The sequence below is a fragment of the Lepus europaeus genome, chromosome 4 (assembly GCF_033115175.1).
Source record: "Lepus europaeus isolate LE1 chromosome 4, mLepTim1.pri, whole genome shotgun sequence".
NCBI classification, from domain to species: domain Eukaryota; kingdom Metazoa; phylum Chordata; class Mammalia; order Lagomorpha; family Leporidae; genus Lepus; species Lepus europaeus.
In genome coordinates, this window is record NC_084830.1 from 1,426,051 (window position 1) to 1,441,719 (window position 15,669).

Below are 15,669 nucleotides of genomic sequence, written 5' to 3' on the forward strand. Positions count from 1 at the left end.
TGCGTCTGGCTTCTCACTGACTTTGGAGAGCGGAGTCCTCTGGGAGACGGAAGACACTGACCTTGCTGCTGTCTCCCGGGCCCAACTTCCAGACACCGGAGAAACCCAAGCAGGGGAATCGTGAATCCGCGCACCTGTGCGGTGGCGAAGTCCAAACTCACTCAACGGAACGCCTTCTCTGCTCTCTGGGCTCTGGCAGGAAGTGCTGAGGAGGGGCAGGGGTGGTGCCTCCCCCACGGGGAAGGGGTGCCCGGCACGCTGTCCCAGGACCTCCACCTGAAGAGACCTTTTCTCCAGGCTGCCGTACCCTCGAGTCTTTCTGTCTCCCCCAGAACAGCAGAAAGAGCAGCAGCACTTGGGCACCTCCTCCTCACAGGCCCCTCCCCACCAATACTCAGAGGCAAAGTGTTGGGGAGGGGAGGAGCGGGCATGGGGCTCAGCTCCCAGGACAAGGCCTTGTCGACACAGTGGCCACCAGCAGACGTGGACTCGCTCCCTGGCCTGTGCCCAGTGCTCCCACCCACCCGTCCTGGAGGCCCTGGGAAGTCAGACCAAGAGGTGACCAACACATAGCAAATTTAATGCAGCACATTCTGACCATGCGCAGCTGGCCGCCCTGGGCACGTCCCACCGCTCACAGCAGCCTGAGGCCGTCGCAGGCCAAGGCCAGCGCCGGGAGGAAGGAAAGCACGGCATGGCCGTGTGCCCTCTCACCGGCTCTCCCAGGGTATTCTCGGAACGCCGTCTCGTTGACATTGGGCACGTTGTCGTTGCATAAGGGATGTTTACAGCACTTTATGTACACGAAGGGCAGGGGCTTCACTATCACAAACGACCTGCCTGGAGAATCCGCGGGTATTATAATCAGTGGGCAGTACGGCGTGCACTGCTTGGAAACATAGTAGAAACGTGGGAATATTTCTAACAGAGAGACAGAGAGAGAAACCACGTGACTCCAGGGCTCTTTCCCCCCCCCCCGCCCCCTCCTGTCCAGGTCCTCACTGCCCCGCCCTCCGGGCCCTCCCCAGGGAGCAGGCAGGGCTCCATGTGCAAAGCTGCCTCAGGAGAGGGAGCCAGGTGCAGAGGGGCCATCAGGGGCCGGCAGCACAGGCGCCTGCATCTGGGGTCTCTGCTGGGAAACCAAAGGCTGCCTGAGAACCCAGGGCCCGCTACGGCCTTTGTGACCCCCGGACTCCTGGCCACGGTCTGGGCCCTGCCCAGGGCGTGGGGCTGGGCCTCAGGAGGCTGCACTGCGCTGTGCTCGGACAGTGCTGGGCTGACCACCCCAGTTCCTCCTCTGATAGAGGACGTCACACACTTGAACCCCAGAGGCCTGGCCATCACCCTGGGGCTTTGCTGAGCTCCCAGAACACAGAAGGCTGCCAGGACAGACACATTGACGGACTGGGAACCCCGCTGTGGGCGAAGGTGGGGGAGCTCCCCGATCGGGACGCGCCACAGGGAGGTCAGGGTCCGAGCGCTGCTGTCCACGCTGCTGAACGCACTTGCTCCCCAGATCCCTTCTGCAGCCCACACCCCCGGGTGCCCGCGGCTGCTCCCAGGGCTGGCTGGACCCTGTTCCTGCTGGGCGTGTGATTACCGATGGAGCCAGGACAGAAGCCTCGGCTGCTCCAACTCTGTGCCCAACAGCAGATGGAATCAGAATTTCCCCCTAACCCCTGCATCTTCTGAAATCTGGGAATTTAGCCCCTGTCCCTGCACCCTTTCAAGTCCCCACCGGAGTTGGCCCCACCGGACCCCCTGTACTCTTTTCCAGGTTCCAAGCTGGGGGCTGCAAACCTGAAATCCTGTGTGCAGAAACCCACTCTGGCCCCTCGGCCCACCCTAAGCACGTGAGACCCAGCCCCAGGGACTGGGCCTCTGCCAGCGCTGGGTCCGTGAGCACACGGGCAGCCGGTCACCCACCTCTGCCAATTTGCTTCTTCTCACTGGGTAAATTTGTTTTGGCTGTGAGTCACCTCCTGTGTACTCTCTGTTCCCCACACGTTCTTTCCTAACTCCAGGAACACAGGGTCTCTTGCTCCCCGCGGCCTAGCCTCCCTGGGACGCTGCGCCCTGCTCTGACCCTGGGCTCCAAGATGCTGGCCCGCACTCGGGCCTCCCAGGACCCTGCTCTTCCAACGCAAGCAGCCACTGGCCGGGCATCTCTGCCCAGCCGCAGAGAGAAGTTCCCACGCCCTGTGCACTTACTGATGGCAGCCAGCGCGCAGTACGTGTCCCGCTGGCCACAGCTCTGCTCGTTCTGGCACGAAAAGTCGTTCTCCTTCTCGCAAACGTGACAGCGCAGGACGCCAGGGTCTGCGGACAGACACACACTCAGGCGCAGGATGTAACGGGTCCCCGCCTGTCCCAGAGCCCCTGCTGCCCTCCCGGTCAGTACAAGACCAGGGCGCTGTCCCCCACAGCCACGCAGACGCCTGCACCCAGCCACGTCCCACCTCACCGGGCACCGCAGGGTCACCACCGTCAGGCCGCCGACCCTGGGGGCAGCGGACGCCAGCTCCCGGGTGTCCTACCTCCCGGCTCCCCGGCCATGGCCATGTCCACGCCCAGAGCCAGCGCCAGCAGCAGCCCTCTGCCTGGCCGGCTCTGGACAGGGCGCTGGGCAGCCACGCCACTCACCTCTGGTAACAGGGCCCCCAGAGGCCGCCTGGCCAGGACACAGCGCCCTCCCGGGAAGGCCGAGCTGCGGAGAGCCCGGCCGGGGTCGGATCCAGGACGCTCGGGGCCCCGACTGGACACCCGCACTGTGCCCGCCCCTTCCCCGTCTCTGGACTCACCCTGCCTCTCGGTCCTGTTGTCTGTGGGCCGCGCCTGGGGCAGGCCCAGGGCCAGCAGTAAAGCCAGCAGGAGCATCGTGTCCGCGGTGCCAGGGCCTGCCGAGGAGCGGAGGGGTCGGCACGGGCCCGGACCCTGCCCCTGCCCGCCGCCCCCTAGGCCCACAGCAGCCCGGCCCTGCTGACCCGGGAAGCCCACGCAGGCAGGGGTCCTCCTCAGGGCCCCCTCCTGGCTCGGCCCACGCCCCGCACGCCCCGCGCACCTCCTCCGCAGTAGCGCGGGCGCTGCTCTCCCCACCCTAATGGAGCCCACAGCGTCTTTCTGGAAGGTTCCACGCGCCTGCGCCCAGGCGTCCAGCTCCCACTCCCCCCCCCCCCCACCTGCGCTCCACAGGCAGGGGACAGTGGGAGGGGGAGCCGGTGGGGCCTGTGCACGGGCTGCGGAGCTGGGCGCTCACCCCCGCCAGGGACTTCTCCGGCCCTGTGTGGGGCGCCAGGTCCGAGAGGCCAAGCGGGCAGAGGAGCCCCCACCTTGAGCCTCCGGACCTCACCCCGAGACCGCCATCTGGGGGCTCCTCTGTTGGGCCGTGTGTGCCCGCCGAAGGTCAAAGGTTAAATGGTGTGCCCTGGAGCCCCGCAGTCCGCAGGCAGTTCATGGGGGCACTGGGCATTGCTGGCCCCGCCGACCCTGTGGGCCGCTGCCTGCGAGCGCTGTGCGGGGACCCCCCCCCGCCCCGGGATCTCCACGCAGGCCCTGTCGCCTTGGAAGTAGGTGGGCTCCCAGTCTGCACAGAGGGCAAACCCTGGGAGCAGTGTGTCCTGACTCCCGCCCAGCAAAACCTTGGTCCTGGAGGCGGCAGGAAATGGCGGGAAGACCTGGACCCCGGTCCCCTTCAGCGACCGCCCGCCGCTGCTGAGCCAAAACGTCCAACAGAACCAGGGGCCCCACGGAAGGGCCACGCAGAGACTCAAGTGCGCCGCGGCAGGTGGCCTTGTCTTGGGCCACTTGTAGCCGGGCGTGGCCGGCTGCGTCCAGTTCCTTCTGGAACCGCCCCCAAGTGCAGGGCCACCGTCGCGCGTCCCCTCTGCCAGGCCCTGGACAGATGCGGAGGCACCAAGCCCCGCGGGAAGCCAAGCCGGGGGGCGGGGCGGCCCCTCCGAGGGCCGCGTGGTCACGCCCGCACCTGTGGGGCTGGGCACTGGCTGCAGCGGCCTGACCACACCGGGGACCCCTGCGGGAACGGGGCGGGGGGCACGGCTAGGCTCCGCGTGGGGCGGCGGAGTCCCCGGAACCTCCGGGCCAAGCCCGAGTCCCCAGGCCGGAGCGGCTCAGGGCGCCGCTTCCAGAGCGAACGTCGCAGCCCAGGCAGCTAGGGCACGCCGCCGGCCGGCCTCCTCCGCGGCTGCGCGGGGGGAAGGGGCTGGACTTCCGGGCAGAGAGCGAATCAGCTTCCGGCTGCCCGCGCAGGGGCGGGGCGACGCCTGAGTGACGTGGGTCCTCACCAACCTGCGTCCTAGCCGGCCAGGGGCGGTTCCCGAGGGCGGGGCTGCTGGGACACCCCCGAGAAGAGGCGCTCCCTGCCCTGAGGCTTCTAGAACCTTCCGGGCCTCCTGAGGCGCTGAGCGGCCGAGGTGAGCGCGCCTTTCCGCTCGGTATTTTTGGCTCAGTGTCCCTGAAGGAACCTGGCGAGAGGAGTGTGGGGTCGGGGGCGGGCGCAGCGTCCTGGTGGTGAGAGGCGACGAGGCCGTGGAAGGAAGGTTCCAGACAGGCGGGTGAGGCTGGCGTTGGAGGCCCAGTGGCTGCAGGCGCCGGGGCGGACCCGCGGACAGCTGAGGCGGCTGCTGTGCCCCAGGGCCTGGTGGGTGTGTGCCGGGCCCGACCCCGTGGCTGACCTGGACCCCCGCCTCACATCCCGGAGCGCTGGAGCCAGCCTTCCGCGGGAGCCCCCTCCCCCGGGGTCCCGGAGCCCTCCCCCTCCCTCGCGAGCCCCCTCCCCCGGGGTCCCAGAGCCCTCCCCCTCCTCCCCAGAGCCCCCTCCCCCGGGTTCCCGGAGCTCTCCCCCTCCTCCCCTGAGTCCCCTCCCCCGGGGTCCCCAGAGCCCTCCCCCTCCTCCCCCCCCCCGAGCCTCCTCCCCCTCCTTCCCGGAGCCCTCCTCCTCCTCCTCCCCTGAGTCCCCTCCCCCGGGGTCCCCGGAGCCCTCCCCCTCCTCCCCCGAGCCCCCTCCCCCTCCTTCCCGGAGCCCTCCCCCTCCTCCCCTGAGTCCCCTTCCCCGGGCTCCCGGAGCCCTCCCCCTCCCCCCCTGAGCCCCCTCCCCCGGGTTCCTGGAGCCCTCCCCCTCCTCCCCTGAGCCCCTGAGCCCTCCTCCCCTGAGCCCCCTCCCACGGGGACCTGGAGCCCTCCCCCTCCTCCCTTGAGCCCCCTCCCCGGGGTCCCAGAGCCCTCCCCCTCCTCCCCTGAGTCCCCTCCCCCGGGGTCCCCGGAGCCCTCCCCCTCCTCCCCCGAGCCCCCTCCCCCTCCTTCCCGGAGCCCTCCCCCTCCTCCCCTGAGTCCCCTTCCCCGGGCTCCCGGAGCCCTCCCCCTCCCCCCCTGAGCCCCCTCCCCCGGGTTCCTGGAGCCCTCCCCCTCCTCCCCTGAGCCCCTGAGCCCTCCTCCCCTGAGCCCCCTCCCACGGGGACCTGGAGCCCTCCCCCTCCTCCCTTGAGCCCCCTCCCCGGGGTCCCAGAGCCCTCCCCCTCCTCCCCTGAGTCCCCTCCCCCCGGGGTCCCAGAGCCCTCCCCCTCCTCCCCTGAGCCCCCTCCCCCAGGGTCCCAGCGCCCTCCCCCTCCTCCCCGGAGCCCTCCTCCTCCCCTGAGCCCCCTCCCCCGGGGTCCCTGGAGCCCTCCACCCCTCACCCTGCCCGCACCCTCCGTTCTCCCATGGAATTCCGCGGGGCGGGGGCCCCGCTGGTGACAAAGTGACGTTTTCTGGCGTGGGTGCTGAGTGACGCCAGCGTCGGGAAGGCGCCCTGAGTGCCTTGCGCCAGGAACCTGTGCCCAGGGCAGGGCGTGTGCTGGAAGCTCCTCCTGGCTGGTGGCTCCCTCCAGGTCGTTCTTCCCCAGCCCGCTGCTGTGAGCCGGCCGCTCTGTCAGGCTGGGTCGTCCTGGGTTTGTTCCCGCTGTCCCCACCGAGGCGTTCCGTGGCGCTCACTTGGTTGCTCCGTCCTCCCCTGTGAACCCAGCAGCCGGTGTGCGAGGACCCAGCGCTGTCCTCTGCGGCTTCCTCCCAGTTCCGTGCCTGTCCGTGTTCTGCGGTCGGTCGGTGACCTCATGCTTCCCTCAGGAATTCTGCCGGCTGCCCCGGGCCCGCGGACCTGGGCCCTCACCACGGTCGTTCAGAATGCAGGGGGCCGAGGACCTCGAGCCCGCGATGGACTGCACGCACTTGATGTGGGACACGGGTGGAGTCAGTGCACTCCTGGTCCTCCCGCTTTGTTTCTCTAGTCTAGGACGTCCACTGCTGTTTTCACAGCTTCTACTTCTCTGGTAATAGCTTTTCTGTTTTGAAAGCATTAGTGTTGGGTCCTCTGTTCGCTCTTCTCCGATCATTGTAATTTACAGGAGATGGCTGGACTAGAGGTTCTGGTCCTCACGCTGGAAAGAACTGCGGTGGGAGACAGAGCAGGGGTCTGGTGGCAGGGTTTACCGGGTGGAGCAGCCGCCAGAATGGAGGGGGAGGGGTCTGAGGGAGCTGCCCTGCCATCAGCCTGTGGTAAGCAAGACCCCATTCCACCTGAGAGCCAGGCGGGCTACCCCACCAAGGACCGAGAGCTGAACTGAGAGACATCTGATAGACCAGGCAAGAGCCGCACACTCAACTCTGTACGCCAGGAGAGTGGGACAGCGAGGACACAGGGTGAGGGCTCACAGCCAGCGCCAGTGGATTCAAGGGACTGCACTGGAGAGGTGGCTGAGTGCTGGCACGGACACAGGGCGGACGCCTGGCAGAGTGAGAACTGAGCTCCGGGGCTGGGTTTATGGAGCATCCCAGCTGAGGGCCGTGCTGGGAGGGCGCTGCTGAGCTGGCTTGTGGGAGGTGGGTTTTTCCCGAGGCCCACAGTCCAGGGAAGTTGAGCTGGGTGAGGAGAAAGGCCGGGGGTGCGGGCGGCCAGTTTAAGCTGTTTGGAAGAGGACTTGGGAAGAAGACTGTCTCAGGGCTGGGGGCCGAGTCGCTTCCTCAGTCACACAGGCCACAGGTCAGAGCACATGGAAGGCCTTGCTCCCTCAGCCCTCACCCTGAATGTAGGTAGGGAAACGAGGCCTGGTCTCCCGCGGGCTGCTTCCTGCTGGTGAGGGACATTATGTGGGGCAGGGTATCTGCACTGCAGTCTTGTGATGTTCCCCATGATGCCTCAGGATACAGCAATCCATTCGCTACCCACGGTGGAACCAAAGCACTTGGAGATGTTGGAGACATTGCCTGTGCTGGCTGGGGGTCAGAACGAGGTGGTCTGGTTTTGGGAACAGAGTTCATTAGTGCATTTTTTTTATGTCTTCGATCCCTTTTCTTGCCACACCCGACTTCCTGGTGTAAAAACAGCACTGTTCACCCCAAAGAGGCAAAGCCTTCTCTCTCAGGGTGAGGAGCTCTAGAACACAGCGGTTTTGAGGTATCACAGCTGCCAGCGAGTCCACCTGACCTTGGAGTTGAGACAGTTGCTGCGCTAGGTGGTTTGTTCTTGCCAGAACACCCAGTGAGATTAGCGAGGGGGAGTCCAAATCCCTCTCGACACAGTGGGTTAGAGGGATAGAAAGTGGAGTCAGCCCAGGTAAAGGCCAAGAGTGGGGAGATGGGTTGAGAGGTGTTGTGAGGAAGGTTTCCTTTAGGTCCAGGACAGAACACAGGAAGCTGTAGGGGCATCTGGGAGGGGAGAGCGTCGGGGTTGGGCACGACTGGGTTGTGGGATGGGTGGCGGCATTAATACATCAGAGGTCGTGCACTAGGTGATGTAGCCATCTGGGTTTGTGACAGGAAGTATAGGTGTGTTGTGGGACAAGTGAATTGGGATGAGCTGTGAGCCTGAAGGAGGCATTCTGTAACAGGTTTTGGGCCTCTGTGGCCTTCTGGACTTGAAGGTTAGCGGGAAATAGCCGTAGCTTTGATGGGGATGTGATCGGGGTTGTTTGGTGGGTGGCGATCACGGGGTGGGACATATCCCACACTATCGGGTTAAGTAGGGCAAGGATGGGGCCTGGGGTGTGAAGTGGAGAGGAAGGTCCTTAAGATGGAGTGTAAAAGTGTGCGTCTCCACTGTCCACTCTGCCTGTCAAAAAAAAAGTGTGCGTCTCATCCCCAGTGGGAATGCAGACAGACACCCCTAAGCGAGGGAGGAGGCCTTGCCCCAAAGTGGGTGGGGCCATTAGGAGGGGCGAGGTGGGAGGGCAGGAGAGGGATGTCTCCTGAGAGCAAGGTGGTTTGCTGTCTCACTGAGTCCTATCCTGTCAGCACTGGAGCCAGACGAAGGAAGTGGCGGGCCATGATGTTAATGTAAACAGATAGTCTAGCCCCAGGCCCCACCAGGAAAGAGGTCGGCTTGCCAGACACTGTCCCTGTCACCCTTGGCAGGGGCTGTGGGTCCCAGGCGCCTTCCTTCAGCAGAGATGAGATGTCCTGCGCTGAGGAAGGCTGAGCAGAGGGCTGGCCTAGATCAGGGGGACCCTCTCTGGGGCAGCCCCTTTTCCAGGGATCCCATTGTCCACACTTGGGACACGGCCTGGTGGGAGGCCTCTGGGGGAGAGCAGGCCTTGAGCCGGTGCCCCGCATTGCCAAGCCCATCTCGAGGCTCCAGAGGGCTGGGTCTGACCTGTGCTGACAGAGGCAAGCCTCTGAGACTTCAGCTCCGGGTGTTTTTCCTCCTGTGTCCTTAGTTCCTCAACCTATTGTTAGGCCTTGAAAAGCCACATTGGTGAGGTTTCTCTGGGGTGGTGAGGGGTGTGGTGGACTGTTACAGTTCTAGGAGCTGGCACTGGGTGTCTGGGGTATCTAACAACAGTTGTCCCTCGGGGAATTGGATGTGTGGGTGCAGCTCCTTGTTGCTGCTGGTGGTTCATAAAGACAGCAGGGTATTCACTGGGTCCCTGGGGATCTTGAGGACCTTAGCACAGTTAACCTGCTTATGGCAGCTCTTATCCATGGCCACCGACAGGCAAGAGACCCCATGATCTCAGACTGTAGCCCTGGGCCTGTGTGGGGAAATTAGTTACATGATGGTGCCCAAAGGAAGTAAGGTGGGCGGAATCCAAAGTTGTTTACCACTAAAACTAATTGGTTGTGCAACATCAGGGGAGGTAACAAAACTAGTAACAAGTGTATAGAGATATGGCTAGTCCTATAGAAATCCCCCTGTAAAATGACCATTTAAGTGATTTGTTGGTCCTTAGCCCTGCCCCAATGACTCTGCAGTTTTGTGCTATAAAAGGTTCTGTTTCGCACGAAGTAAATGAGTGCTTGCTAAACTTGGCTCCCCGCTGCGTCTGATTGTCTCCGGGATCGGGAGGCTGGGGAACGGGCGAGCGGCGCACTTACCTTTCCTCGGACCCAGTCCATCCTTGTACGGGTGGACTAAGACCCAACAGGCCTGGGTTGGCAAGTCCAGTCCGTTGGGGTTAGGCGTGGCTCTGGGAAGGCCTGAGTGGCCGCTGGGTGTCTGGGGCCTGTCAGGAAGCATGCCGGAGACCTTCAAATTCATCTGGAGAGAGGTGTTTTTTTTTTTTTTGTTTTTTACGATTTTTATTATTTGAGAGATAGGTACAGAGAGAGAGAGAGGGAGAGACAGAGAGAAAAGTCTTCTGTCTTCTGGTTCACTACCCAAATGGCCACAAACTGCTGGAGCTGGACTGATGAGGAGCCAGGAGCTTCTTTGGGGTCTCCCACACAGGTATAGGGACCCAAGCTCTTGGGCCATCTTCTGCTGTTTTCCCAGGCTATAGCAGAGAGCTGAATGTGAAGAGGAGCAGCCGGGTACAAACTGGTACCCGTGTGCGATGCTGGCCCTACAGGTGGAGGCTTAGCCCTCTACAGCACAGCACCAGCCCACGAGAGAAGGTTTTCATTACCAAGTTGCAGACAGGGTAGCCCACTTGGCTGGGCAGAAGGATTCTCCCAGCATGCTTTTCTTGGGTGAAGGCTGGGACCATCTGTCATGTTTTAGGGTAGCGGTAAGACTGTGCAGTGTGAAACACTGGGCCAAGTCCACGATGAGCTTCTGAGGCTGCCAGAGGCTGCTGCACTGATGCTTTGCTCCTTAGGTCCCTCTCCCACTGCTGGAGCCCAGACAAGCTGTGGATCGCATGGGCCTCTCACCTACATACAGCACCTAGGCCCCCATTGCTCTACTCTGCAGACACAGCCCCACCCTACCTCAGGGAGCCCCGCCTCACCAGCCAACAGCTCTGCCCCGCCTTGGCCAGCCCTGCCCCTCTGCTTGCTAGCAGCCCTGCCCCGCCTTGGCCAGCCCCGCCCCTCTGCTTGCTAACAGCCCCGCCCTGCCTCGGCCAGCTCTGCCCTGTGCGCACTGCTGGACACTGCACTCTGAGCCCCGGCATCAGCCTGTGCTTGCCCCACTCCTCCCAAGCTCTCTCCCCCAGCTCAGCAGCAGGCCCCAAAGGCCAGCCTCAGCCTCAGCCCTAACCCCTCCCAGCGCACACGGTGACCTCACAGACCTCACATCTAGCCAAGCTCTGCCTCTGGGCTGCCCGGCTTTAGCTCAGAGCCCCAGACCCCTTCCCACCACTTCGTAGTATATGAGCCGCTAGTCTGTAAGGGAAGGTGCTCTCTGTGCTGGGTGCCCCCTGCAACTCTGCCCCAAGTTCAGGGGGGCTGAGCCCCTCCTAGGCCTTATTCTGAATAAAGCTGTTCGGGCTGTAGCTTCATTCTCCTCTTCTTTCCTGGCATACATGCAAGCTAATTTCTATCTTCCTACCTAACTCTAAGGCAGCAGTAAGCTAAAATCAGTGTTCAATGATCTGTGGTTGTCCTGTCACCGGAGGGAAGGCTGTGGAAGCCATAGGGTTTGTGTGTTCGTACAAGAAAGAATTCACGTGGGAGACAGAGAGCGGAGGGATAGGCTTTATTGGGGACAGAGAGTGAGCGCCCAGTCGCTGGGAGTGGGGAGAGCGAGGTCACATGGTTGATGGAGAGCACACACCTGGGCAGGCCAGTCGGGGGGCTCAACAGAGAGCAGAAGGCTGAGCGCACAGTCTGCTTGGACTCCCTGGGTTTTTAAGGGAGTCTGTTTACCCACCCCCCTCTCCAGGACAAAGGATTGGTTTGTTGGGTAAAAATTAGCAAATTCCTCCCCAGATTTGCTGGCACAGGGGTCAGAACAGAGGACCTTCCCTTAGGGCCTCTGAGAAGGTTTCATTGCCCCAGGTTATCAGGTCAGGTAGCCCATTTGGTCCTGTAGAGAGAATTCTCCTGGGAGCTGTCCTTGGGGGGAGGGCTGGGACCACCTGGGAGGTCATCAGGGTCTGGGCAGGACTGTGAAGTGGCAGATTGCTGGGCTTCTGGGGCTTCCGCAGTAGGTGCTGGGCTTCAGGCCCTTCTCACACACATGGAGGCTAAATTTCTGATTCCCTACCTAACACTTCTGTTTCTGTTGCATTGATTCGCAGTCTATGATATCATGAAATACACATTTACTCTGTTTTTGACTCCTGGCACCAAACTCTTAGAACTCCTGTAAATTCGTGAGTGATAGGGTAGAGGAGCATGTTTTGGGTCCTAGATTTAGTCTTAATCTGCTTCATTTTAGGAAAGCTCTTTCCCTGTGTTCTGTGATCCATTCCACTAAGCATCATGGAGAAGGGGGCAGTCCTGAGTGTTAGGTCTGGAAGAGCTCGGGGTTCGGGTCTTTCATACCCCTAGAGAGGAGAGATGGAAGAAGGAGCCGGAGACTGACCTCAACGGAGACAGGTTGCTTTATTGGAAGCAAAGTGGTTGGCGACAGTCTGTTCTTGAGAGGAGACTGCCTGCTGGGCGCCTCTGGGACTCAGGGTTTATCCAGTTAGGGAATTTGCCACTGGGGGGAAGTTTAGAAGGCACTGGGGACAAATGGATGTCTCTGTGAAGCCTCAGGGGACTTCCTCCTTATCTGTTTCACAAGATGCTCTGTGCCCCTCATCAGCTTTGCTAATTGCATTGCAAAGAGACAGGAAGGGTTGGTTTGGCACCTGGGATCTCTACCAAAGGGAGGATGTGGGGCTGGGAGGGAGAAAAAGGAAGAATGGGAGGAGGGGAAAGTGCCACAAGTCCTTTAGCAAGAACCTCTGTTTACACCTGTCAGAAGTATAGGAAGTGTGGACTTGAGATTGGCATCTGAAGTGCTAGCAGTACTTGGGGCCAGGCCCTTAACCTGTGGTGTCTGGGCCCTGTCTGGGGAGAGGAAAAATGGGCTCACTGGGCACTGAGTTGGTGTCCGCAGTGCTGGGGAATTGTTCTAATATCATAATTTGGCCCCCTAAAATATATACATAATGTGGCCCCTAAAAGTTCCCCAGATGTTTCATCTGGGGTGTCACATATGTTATCGAAATTTGGGTGCCATATTATATCACCAAATGCTACTTAATCCCAATATTAATAAGCCCAAGTGGGTTCTTGCCTAATATTTAGAGAAGAATTCTAAATACTGGCATAAATGAACGAGGCAGAGTGGTACATGTTAAGCTTTATTTAGTGCGAAAGATGCATAGGCGAGTAAGGGCTGTATCCATAAGGGAGAGGTAGACCTGGGTTCATATGAAGTACCAGGAACCAGCCACATGGAGGAGCATCCAGGCCAGGAAGCACAGGTCAGGTTGGCCCAAAGGCCATGGTTCCTGGAGGCTCAGGACTACTTCCAGCCCCCTATTGGCAAGAGTCCAGGGTGAGGAATAAGGCAAAAAGGCTGGACACACCCTTATGTAGATTATAAACTCACTTAGCCTGAGTATAGAGAATTATAATACAAGACCCCATTAGGTAGCTTTATCATCAATAACAGTTTTTTAGAATCAAGAGAGCCAGGCACAATATGTTTGCCTTAAGGAGACACAGGCAATAGCTTTACTTATTCTTTTTGCTTTGAAGAAGTACTTCAGGTGTCTGGCTTACAGGAATAATCAGGCATGTCTTTCGCATTCACCTGTGAAGACTTACGAGGTAGAAGGTTAATCCTAATTTCATGGAGGTAGTCGTGCTCAGTAGCACCTGGTGAGGTCTCTTTCATTTAAGCTGAATCTGATCTGAAGAGGATCTTATGAATGGCTTGCTCAGGAATTCCTACTGTTGGAGTTTTTGTCAAAAACTCCTTGATTCCTTGGAACACCTTTTGTAGCTCCCCTGTCCAGCACAGTGTGTCTATTTCAGGGGCTTTTTAAGCAAACACAAGGCTTAGAGTCCAAATCCTAGAATCCATAAAAACTTTTGTAGCTACCCTTTTCAGTACAGAGTCTGCATCAAGGCCTCTTTAAAGCTATATAAAAAGCTTGGAGTCCAAATTCCATAGAATCCTGTTGTCAGCTATTTCCAATACCAGAGCTTTAGTTGTGTTACCGGAGAATGGCAGGGTTCTTGTCTTTGCGCAAGAAAGAATTCAGGCGTGAGACAGAGTAGTGGAAAGTAAAGTAACAAAGTTTATTAGGGGAGGGACATCAGTAAGAACGGATGGGCACCTCTCCAGACAGGACCTGAGAGAGAGTGCCCAGTTGCTCGTACTGGTGGGGAGGAGCAAGGTTACATGGTTGAGTGGGGAGATTACACCTGGGCAGGCAGGCAGGCGACTCAGCATAGAGGCAGAGAGCTGAGCATGCAGTCCGGTTGAGGCTGGGGGTTTTTAAGGAGGTGGGTCTTTGTCTTCACACATCTCCTCCTGAAACAAAGGATTTTATGGATGTAAATATTAAGAAACTCCTAAGTTTTCCCCGGAAGGTATCAGACAGGAGGAAGCCTAGCTGGCACTGTCCTAACCCAGGATCTGGAGCAGGGTATTTGAAATGCAGATACTAGGCTGCATCTGGAAGATTATCAGGCAGAAGGGGCGGGGACCCCCACCTGGCAGGTTATCAGGTAGAAGGGGCAGGGCAGGATGGGAACACTGGGCTGCCCCTGAAACATTATCGGGATGACTTTGAGATGCAGATGCATATGCTGGACATAGATGTCTTTTCTTTAGGCCTTTATGTCACACACACATAAGCTCATATCTGACTTCCTACCTAACAGTTGGAAGCTCCTTAGTTCTCTGGAACAACTTTTGTAGCCATCCTTCTTAGTAGAGTCTGCATCAGGGTGTGTTTAAAGCTATATACAAAAGCGTGGAATCGAAATTCCACAGAATTTTGCCATTCCCAGAAATCTCTGCTGACTTTAAATATCTGACCCTATGTTAAAACACGCGAGATAGGAATTTCACAGAGAGACATGTATCCAAGATTTTATGTTTAAGGCACTTACTAAACCTTAAATAAATACCTAAGAATACAGGCCATGGGGTTTGACACTTAGAAATAACTAGAACTTAACACACTTAAATAAAGTAAATCTTAGGGATCAAGTTTTACCATTAATGTTAATACTGTAGCTCTTTGAGAACAGAGGTCCTACATGGGAAGTTAATACACAGTGACTCCTGTTTTTAATTTAACAATCAACACACTTGTGTATGACATCAGTGATCACCCAAGGCTCTTGACATGAGCTGCCTAGGCTATGGAAGCCTTTTGAGTTCCACTAACTCCATCGGTATTCAGACAAGGCCATAAGCAAAGTGGAAGTTCTCTCCTCCCTCTGGAGAAAAGTACTTCCTTCTTTGATGACCACTCTTCTCCACTGGGGTCATACCCAAGGAGGTTCTCCATGTAGGGACACTTTTTGCACAAGTGTCCTGGCTTTCCACACTCTTGTGGACTTTCTAGCCAGACCAGAATCTTTAGTGCTGATGTTGAGGTCACTGAGTGCTACCTAAGATGATTGCTATTCTGAGTCTGCTGTCCAGACTCCTTCCCATGTTAAAGCACTTACTCCTCTTTAACTCTATTATTATTAGTAGTAAATGCTTAGTCCTGTTGACATGATCACTTTAACACTTAATCCCACCTATATGATCACTTTAAAACTTAAGATGTTACCATTACCATCTAGCACAATGGGATTTGTGATCCCATAGCAAGTTTTAAACTAAACCCTTACAAGTAAGTCCGTAGGAATGCACACAGAGCTATACAGCTCTACAGTGTCTCTGTAGGACTTGAGAAAATAAAAACAGACACAGCTGTTCATGAGCTTAATTATTTTTAAGCATTTTACATGGGTGCAGTGTATTAGCTATAATTCATTAATCCCATCTAGTCAAAGGGTCTCCCAATTATTAAGTGTAGATCTTTCAGGGAGTCTCCAAAGGAGCAGATGTAGAATTACACACAGTTAAATCACCTTGTAACCTAGGGAGACAGGAGGTAAATAGGGCTAAGCTTTGTCCCAGTTATATCTCTGATCACCTACCTTAACTGGTAATCTGACATCTTTAGCTACTATGCCTATTATAGAGCTTAATTCATGTATATGTAAAGTCCTGCTAAGAGGTGAAAATAACAAACTAAAATAATAAAAATGTGATTTAATATATATCACTCTATTAATCAGGCATGTAGCATGTGGTGGGCCATGGGGGCCGCTATCTTGGGGCGGAGTCTCTTTCCCATCTTCCTGTGAGGACAGAAGTTCCTGTGGTGGGTGACCATCTTGGGGTAGAAGTCCCATGTTTAAAGTTCCTCCTCCCTGCACTCACGCAGAGTGGGGTTAGCATGAGCCACAAGCTGAGTTGCTGCAGAATGAGCTGCTGTGAGCTGAGCAGAC

General features: G+C 58.1%; 1 protein-coding gene across 1 annotated transcript; it reads right to left on the reverse strand.

Moving 5' to 3' along the window:
* Positions 1–569: 569 nt before the first annotated feature.
* On the reverse strand, positions 570–4,006 carry LY6K (lymphocyte antigen 6 family member K). The gene is made up of 4 exons (XM_062187932.1): positions 3,983–4,006; positions 2,802–2,897; positions 2,212–2,319; positions 570–840 (listed from the first exon to the last, which is right to left on the reverse strand). Exons 2-4 carry the CDS (start codon positions 2,875–2,877, stop codon positions 635–637), a joined length of 390 nt encoding a protein of 129 aa, XP_062043916.1. The 5' UTR covers positions 2,878–2,897; positions 3,983–4,006; the 3' UTR covers positions 570–634.
* Positions 4,007–15,669: the final 11,663 nt, after the last annotated feature.